General features: G+C 37.3%; 2 protein-coding genes across 2 annotated transcripts; one reads left to right on the forward strand and one right to left on the reverse strand.

The window, feature by feature from the left end:
- Positions 1–309: 309 nt before the first annotated feature.
- LOC108994730 lies at positions 310–687 on the forward strand. The gene has a single exon (XM_018970057.1). It carries the CDS (start codon positions 310–312, stop codon positions 685–687), a length of 378 nt encoding a protein of 125 aa, XP_018825602.1.
- Positions 688–5,283: 4,596 nt separating this feature from the next.
- Positions 5,284–8,694, reverse strand: LOC108994725 (probable prefoldin subunit 3). Its single transcript, XM_018970052.2, has 6 exons — positions 8,490–8,694; positions 8,196–8,253; positions 7,221–7,287; positions 6,336–6,454; positions 6,144–6,245; positions 5,284–5,708 (listed from the first exon to the last, which is right to left on the reverse strand). The coding sequence occupies exons 1-6, from the start codon at positions 8,618–8,620 to the stop codon at positions 5,571–5,573; spliced, it is 615 nt and encodes a 204-aa protein (XP_018825597.1). The 5' UTR covers positions 8,621–8,694; the 3' UTR covers positions 5,284–5,570.
- Positions 8,695–8,775: the final 81 nt, after the last annotated feature.

Here is an 8,775-nt window from a genome sequence, read left to right on the forward strand (position 1 = left end):
TTGAAGCAATGAGGAGAGGAGGGGGATTGGTTCTGTTTTGGGACTCAAAGGTGAGGGTGGAATTAGCAAATTACTCTCAAAGGCACATTAATGTGAGGATAGAGGATGAAGGGGAGAAGGGATGGTTGTTAACTTGTTTCTATGGGCATCCTGAAACTACAAAAAGAAAGGATTCATGGCAGCTACTAAAATCTTTTAAACCAGTAGGTGATGGAGGGTGGTGTATAGTGGGGGACTTCAATGAAATTCTTACTAATGATGAGAAATGGGGGGGGGGGGGGTGGGGGAAGAGAAAGGCCAGAAAATCAAATGGAGCAATTCAGGTCAGTCATGCATGAAGGTAATCTATATGATTTGGGTTGGAAATGGGAAAAATTCACTTGGAGTAATTCTCATGGGGATGATTCTTTTACCAAGGAAAGACTGGATAGGGCAATGACTAATTCAGTATGGTCCACTCTTTACAAAGATACATGGGTGGAGGTGTTGGCAGCAAGAACATCAGATCATAAACCCCTATTGATGCACATCCTGAAGCTGAAAGGTAAGAGGTGGGAAAGGAAGAGATGGTTCAAGTATGAGGCAGGTTGGGCACTAGAAGAAGAATGTGAGAGGATCATAAAGGAAGTATGGGAAAAGAAAGTAACAGCAGCCCCTCAAGCAAGCTCTGTGATGGGTTTATTATAGAAAAGTGGTGTAGCTCTACAGAGATGGAAAAAAAAAAAGAATAAGCTAGTAGGTGATAAGGAGATAGAAGTTAATACTAAACTGCTATAGAGATTACAAAGTGAGGAAAATGGCAGTAACATCAGTGAGATAAGAAGGGTAAAAGAAAAGCTGAACCTACTTTTGGAAATGGAAGACCTTAAATGGAAACAAAGGGCTAAATGCAATTGGTATAAGCATGGGGATAAGAATACAAAATATTTCCATGCTTGTGCCAACCAAAGAAGGAAAAAGAATTTTATTAGCTTAGTGTATGATGAAGACAACAGAAGAATGGAGGGTTTTTCAGATGTTGAAGCAACTTTTAGAGGTTATTTTGAAAGTTTGTTTCAGTCCTCAGCACCTAGCATGGAAGACATAGAGGAATGTTTGGTTGGGATGGAAGCAAAGGTTTCAACTGAAATGAATGACTCATTGATGAAAGGTTTCTCTAGAGTAGAGGTGGAAGAGGCTTTAATGCAAATGGCACCTTTAAAAGCTCATGGTCCTGATGGTTTTGGACCATGTTTTTATCAGAATCACTGGGAAGTTGTTTCGGAGGAAGTGTATCAAGCTGCTCTATCAATCCTAAATGGTAATTCCATGGATCTATCTATAAACTATACCCATATAGCCTTAATTCCAAAGTGCAAAGAGCCTAAAAAGTAAGTGAGTATAGACGAATAAGCCTTTGCAACGTAATGTATAAAATAGTTTCTAAAACTTAGGCTTAAAAAGGTGCTTTCTGTTATAATTTCTCATACTCAAAGTGTTTTTCTGTCAGGAAGATTGATTAATGACAACATTATGGTGGCTTATGAATTGTGACATTCTATGAAATCCAGAAAGAGGGGGAAGGTGGGTAACATGGCTATTAAGTTAGACATGTCAAAAGTGTATGATCGAGTAGAATGAGTCTTTTTAGAGGCTGTGATGAAGAGATTGGGTTTCAATGAGAAATGGGTGGAGTTGATAATGGGATGTGTGAAGTCTGTTTCCTTCTCAATGCTCATTAATGGCCTTCATGGTCATAAATTCTTGTCTAAAAGGGGTCTAAGACAGGGTGACCCTTTGTCACCTTATCTTTTCATTATTTGTGCTGAAGGTTTGAGTAACCTTCTGAATTTTTATGAAAACCACTTGTTATTTGCAGATGATTGCATCCTTTTTCGAAGAGCTAAGTTAGAAGAGTGGCATAGGATTCAAGAGGTGTTAAAAAAGTATGAGAAAGCCTCAGGGCAATTCCTCAATAAGGAGAAGACTTCTTTATTCTTTAGCAGCAACACTAGGGAAGGGGATAGTGGAAGCTAGAAATTCTATAGCCTATGGCAGCTATGAGAAGTATTTGGGTCTTCCTACCCTTGTGGGAAGATCAAAATTCAATACATTCAGATTTTTAAAGGAGAGAATATGGCAGAAAAATTCAAGTTGCAAAAACAATTTCCTTTCCTAGGCTAGGAAAGAAATTCTTATTAAAGCTGTTCTCCAGGCCATTCCAACCTACACTGTTAGTTTTTAAACTCCCTAAAAAGCTTTGCCTTGATATTAACATGTTGTTTTCAAGATTCTAGTGGGGTAAATAGCAGGGAGATAGTAGTATTTGTTGGAGGAAATGAGAAAAGTTGGGGGAGCAGAAGAGTAAGGGGGGTTTAGGTTTCAAGGATTTGAAATATTTTAACATAGCTCTCTTAGCCAAGCAAGGATGGAGGTTGATTAGGAACCCTTTGTCTTTAGCAACTGTAGCTTTTAAAGAGAAATATTATAGATAGTCAAGCTTATTTGATGCAAAGCTGAATTCCCAGCCCTCTTTAATTTGGAGTATTTGGCAGGCCAGGGAGTTAGTGAAAGATGGTATAAGGTGGAAAGTGGGTGATGGCAGCAAGATTAAAATATGGGGTGAAAAGTGGTTACCCTCTCCCTCATCTTTTTCTATACAATCACCTATTTCTGTTTTGTAGGCTGAGGCAAAAGTGGCAGAACTAATTGACAAACAAAATGGAGAATGGAAGGAAGGCTTGATTCATATAATTTTCTCTTCCAATGAAGTTGAGTAGATTTTGAGTATCCCCTTAAGTAGAGGCTTGGTACAAGACAAGCTGTTTTGGGGCCCTTCCAAAAAAGGGGACTTCTCTGTGGGCAATGCATACAACTTGCAGTTAGACAGACTAAAGAGTTTACAAGGTGAAAGTTCAAAGGAAGGGTTTGTGGATGAAAGATGGAGCAAGATTTGGAATCTTACAGTTCCTAGTACAGCAAAAATTTTCCTTTGGAAGGCTGGGAACAACTTATTGCCAACAAAGGAGAATTTGTTCAGAAGAAAGGTAGTGACAGAAAAATCCTACCCAATCTGTTTTGCAGAATCTGAAACCACTATGCATGTTCTTTGGGAGTGTCTAGCAGCTAATGATATCTGGGTAGATACAAGATGTGGAGTTCAGAAATGGAATAGAGTAGAAGCTGACTTTATGCTACTATGGGAGAAGATGATAAACAAGTTGAGCAAGAAACAACTAGAACTTGTGGCAGTGTTGTTCAGAAGACAGTGGCTAAGAAGAAATCTGTTTGTGTTCGAAATTAAGATAGTTTGCCCCAAAGTATTGCTGCAGAAGGCAAGTGAATCTTTATTTGACTATAAGGCTGCTCAAGCCCTTCTGAAACAGACAAAACAAAGCCAAGTGGGTGGAAGGGGTGTATTGAAATGGGAAAAACTAGCTACTGGTTTGGTAAAGATAAATTGGAATGCTGCTTTGGATGTGAAGGGTAGAAGAATGGGAGTAGGAATTATCATTAGGGATGAGGAAGGGGAATTTGTACTGTGGATAACCCTATGGTGGCAGAGAGTTATGCTTTGAGGTTGGCTCTAGAACTGTGTGGTGAACTTAATATTCAAAAGGCAATTTTCGAAGGGGATGCAAAATCAATGATTATGGCAGTCCAAAGGGAAGCTGAGGAGCTGTCTATGGTGGGTTCTATAGTGGAAGATATAAAGTTTTCTTTTCACAGGAGGCCTAATTGGCAATTATTTTTTGTTTTTAGAGAGAAAAATACTATAGAACACATGTTAGCTATAGAAAAGCTTTGAGTTTTAAAGAAAAATTAGTATGGATAGAAGAGATGCCAGAATTTATTGTAGATGATCTGGTGAGAGATAGAATTTGTACTTCTTGACTTCTATCAATGAAATATTGAGGTTTAATTTCAAAAAAAAAGAAAAAAAAAAGAGTGATGATGTTTGGAGATTGTGTCCTCGATCGATCTTATCAAAACTCCTAATTTATAAAATGGCCATTTTGTCCACAATTTCAGTTTTTTTTCTTCTATATAAAAACCTAAACCCGTGACTTGAAGGCAGATTTCCAGGCTGCAGTGGTCAACCCGACCATCACAATCATAAGGTTTAATTACCAAAGGTCACTCAAGTTACCTCATTTTTCAATCACATTACAGTGCCATCAGATTGGCACTGTAAAGCCACTCATTCCTATCTATATATCTATATCTATCTATATATATATATATATATATATATATATATATATATATATATAGAACAGAATGTCAGAATGAGAGGTGGAAGTTCCACCGTGGAACAGGAAGATTTGTGCTTACTTTGCGTTTAGGTCAAGTGTCAAACTCATATAAGCATATTCCATAAATTTCTTCTTTTCTTTAAAAAAAGAAAAAGAAAAGGAAAAACCCATAAAGCCATAGTTATTAATTACTAGGGTCCCGTTTCAAGAGTCAACTGTGCGTGCGTGAAATTAGGCTATTGTTGGTTCTCCATAATACTCTTTGAGTCTTGACCACGACGATCAGATCCATCCTCAGAAGCAGCTTTCTGATGGTCCACTAGAACAACTTTGTGGCCCGCCACTTCAACAACTTCTTGGCCCACATGAAAAAGCTGTGGTAGGGCCCTCTTTCAGATTCAGCAATATATATATATATATATATATAGACGTCTCTTCTTTGGTGAGGGCAGGTTGAAGGAGAAATTTAAAATAAAATAATGAAACAGATAAAAAGTTGAGACTTTTATTCAAAAGAGCCATTTTATTAAATCTTTTACCAATAGAAATTGGGGGTAGTCCAGTCAACCCAACCATCCAATTCTAAGGGAAGATTTTAATGATATACAGCCTCATGAAAACTGTTCTATATGCTTTGCAATTATGAAAAATATAATATTAGACAGTCTCCATCAAATTAGGCATAACCCAGATTCAGGCATGAGAGTTCCAATTCCATTGTCCTAGGAAAAGTTGGGCTCAAGGAAACAAGTATTGCTCAAGGAAATAAGGTTAGCAGTAGGGGAGGTTTGGGAATAATCCTGGTTTATAAGGTCTGGAATATGTATTGTGTGTGATAATGGAGGCCCATTACAATTCAACTTCATGCCAAGCTAATAAAAATAGCGACTGAAACAAAAAAGTTTGTGCAGCCCCTTCTACCTCCTGTATCAGACTCCAAAACATTAGCACAAGTTAATTTAAGAATTCCTAACCGTTGGATGCTTTTCTTTTCTTAAAAGGCTGATATAGAGGCCTCCTTTTTCAAAAAAAAAAAAAAAGAATAAAATTTTCCAGAAAGAGTATCATTAGGTTAGTTGACTAAAGTATACATCAAAGTTAACATCATGTAACTTCTGACCAGTCACGGATATTATATGAGAAACCATCCAGATCTACGGCCCTTTTTAGGAAGGATAAGATTGGGCTGACATCATTTCAGACCCGGCAAACTTGACGCCTTAGCTTCATTCCACTCATTATCTTCGAATTGGAGCTTACTGGGTCCCATCATTCTCCCCCCAACCCCACTAAAGCAGAACTTAAAAAACTTAAACCACAGAGTTTGGCTGATCTCTAAACTATATCACTGAGTTTCATGAAGAAAAGCAAGGAAAATAAAAAAACAAAAACATTTCCATCAACCAAATATTCACGGGCAAAACAAATGTTACAGCTCAAGCCCATTAGTGGTCCTAGTAATATAGCATTTCCCTGCAAAACAGATAAACCGGGAAATAGATGATTAATCCCCGAAGATAAAGGAAGAGAAACCAAATACCAAAGTCAAGCTATTAAAGAGAGACCAGGACCATGCTCTTACATCCCAATTATACACACGAGCAATGGTGACCTGCTCAATGGTTGTCAAACTGTAAAGAATCAATAGTAAGTTAAGCATGCCTACACTTACATGGGATCATCACATCTCTCAAAGTTCACAATAAAGCCCAAAGATTAAAACACTAACGCCTCCCAGGCTCTCACCCCTGACCCTCGTGCTATATTACCCAGCTTTAAACTTAATATTGTCTTTTAGTGCCAACAGGTGCAAGATTCACAGCAAACTAGTATCCTTTGGCACAATTAACTCATTTAATTACCATGCACAGAGAAAGGGTAACCTTTTCATATTCACACAAATACTACCTGAGTAATGGTCGCTTGATCTCTCAAGAACTGTAGATCGGCATCAACAACTTCTAAACTGGCTTTAGCATTGTCCAAATTTTTTTGAAGAAGAGCAGTGGCCTGAACCAAAAAGACCAACAAGCACTCATCTTGAATCCTTAGTGCAGAAGACGCTAACTAAACAGCATCTAAGATTTGAAAGCAATGAACCTCTTCACATGAATACTCTAACATGACGTTTGCTTCCAGCCATAAACATACTGAGTCATTATCCTCAATGCGAGCCCAATAATATATGCCTTCAGAGACTTCAAAATCAGGAAAAATGCCTGAGTTCATAACACAGCCAAACAAAACCCCTTAATCAAGAACAATGAGTAAATCGATAATCTATTAATCATTAATAAAGCACTTAAACAGGACTCCTCTAAGAAAAAACACTTCTGGTTAGCAAGTACGCATTTAGCTAAATTAATTTCTTTTTTGAACTCTTCTTGGACAATCTAAAATGAAGGCACAGGTCGCAGATGAGGTCTGTCCATGTTGGTATCCATTTGTAGCTTCTTTTAAAATTATATAACTCCATGCATGTGGTAATATTTTAGGAAGATTAGAGGTTACAAGAAGGGCATCTGTTTCAGCCCTAGTTTTACTATGAATCATTTAAATAAAATGGAGTGTGGGGATGATGAGTAGCAAAACTCATCATCCCCACACACCACACACCACACTTGTTTTTATTTATTTTTTATTTTTTTAGTTTTATTCTTCCTAAACTAATTGAGTTCTTCTACTCATCATCCATACATCACACATTTGGTAAGAGAAAAAAAAAATTAAACAATTATGTGTGGCGTGTAGTGTAAGGATGATGAGTAGAATTTTTCTAAAATTTCAAAACTCAATGTCAAACTTTGACCTTTTTCTCATCGAACCCGGATCGTGCAAGTAAGACGAGAGTTGCATGTATAGAATAGTGAAACCAGCACCCACACAAACATACAAACCATTATAGTCCTCTTTTATCAGATAATCTCAGTGAATAAACAAACTACATATGGATACATCACGTAATAGTGAGAAAACGAACCTCACCAGTACCCTTCTTAGTTTGCAAAGTGGCAACCACATAGAAGCACTTCTCAATGTCAGGGATCCTTGCCTACGACAGCAAGAAATAAAGTGTTACCCAAGACCATCATGTATCCAAAATTTAGGATGAAGGTGTTGAACAAGTGGTAAATATTTAATTTACATCAGGTTTAACCACAAAGAGAGGAATTAGAAATAAGAAAGATTGTAGAGGACAGATTTTAGAACCCATGGTCAAACGACTCCACATTTTTGTAACTGATATGTTGATCAACATTCATGCCCAAGGTTTTGTGTTATACCAGTTCAATGGTAATTGATATTAACAAGTTACATTTTTCATATAATATTCCCAAATCCTTCCACCATAATCGCACATATGATACATCTGTGCAGAGCAACGACTTGGTGAGAGGTTAGAAAGATTTCCATGTCTAACGGAAAATATTAATGTATAAAACAAGAATCCGCAAATCAGAATGCGTGGGAGATTCTTAAAATTCTAACCATTATTCTCATTTAAAAAGTTCACATTATCACTTTACCATACAAATTAGTGAGATTTTTATTTTTATTTTTTAAAAAAATAAAGTTAACAGATCCTCAAGATGTGGCAAATAATGAGATGACGCGATCGACTATCCAATTAAATATATGGCTCCACAGTGCAGTTCCCTTAACTCAAGAAAGTCCTAATCTAGAGAGGTGAATCCAGAAATTTCTGCAGCTATACGCAATAAATTGTGGACAACAAATAAACTCCAGTTATTTAGCACAAATGCAGCATTAAGGTTAACATAGGCTAGTGAATTCTCTTCCATTTTAACATTAAAAAAAAAAAAAAAAAAAAGAATACGAAAACATGGAACTCAACAAGTCAAGTCGAATGTGAGTCCTCAAATCATTTGAAGAAAAAACTAAAAACAGTGTAAGACGCAGGCTAGACAATGTAGAACGAAGGAAATTCAATAAAAACACCTGAATATTCCTTTGCTGAGCGAGAAGTCTCATCTCAACCAACTTATACTGCTGTAGTCTGCAAGAGATTAGTGTATTGCATACATTCGAAGAAACAAAAGATTAAAATTTGGGAAAGAAACAGAAAAAAATAACAGGACTCAACAGATTTTTAAGGTTTCATATATGTCGAGTACTATTCCGTCACTCGCAAGGTAAACTTAAAAAGGAAAAAAAGAAAGAAAGAAAGAAGAAAATAAATTATTAGTGTGGTTTGAGAGAGAAGGAGAGAGATTGAAATTGAAGTAGGGTGACCTTTCAAGGAGGATAGCGAGGGCGGAGTTGACATTGAGACCTGATTGAGTGAGATAGGTCTGAACGTCTTCAACGAATTCAGCACCTGGTATTCCTCTTCGTTCCGGGACCCCTGGAGTAGACGAAGCCATAACTCCTTCTATAAAACCTAAGAGAAGAGAGAGAGAGAATCTTGGAGACCTGTAGCACTACACAGTGGTTTGGAAAAGAAGAGGGCGGGCGCCTGGGTAGAAGAAACCACGTCAAGGCGCAACATGAAGCGCACGTCGTCGTTTTAAGACGGCCT

Source organism: Juglans regia, chromosome 12 (genome assembly GCF_001411555.2).
Source record: "Juglans regia cultivar Chandler chromosome 12, Walnut 2.0, whole genome shotgun sequence".
NCBI lineage: Eukaryota > Viridiplantae > Streptophyta > Magnoliopsida > Fagales > Juglandaceae > Juglans > Juglans regia.

What these genes read in the sequence shown, in the direction of transcription:
- LOC108994730 (XM_018970057.1), top strand. Translation starts at nt 310, where the DNA reads ATGGAGCAATTCAGGTCAGTCATGCATGAAGGTAATCTATATGATTTG.
- LOC108994725 (XM_018970052.2), bottom strand. Translation starts at nt 8,620, where the DNA reads ATGGCTTCGTCTACTCCAGGGGTCCCGGAACGAAGAGGAATACCAGGT. An exon ending in GCAAACTAAGAAGGGTACTG is followed by an intron (nt 6,455 to 7,220) that starts GTGAGGTTCGTT and finishes TTATGAACTCAG; the next exon opens with GCATTTTTCCTGATTTTGAA. An exon ending in TAGAGTATTCATGTGAAGAG is followed by an intron (nt 6,246 to 6,335) that starts GTTCATTGCTTT and finishes TTTTTGGTTCAG; the next exon opens with GCCACTGCTCTTCTTCAAAA.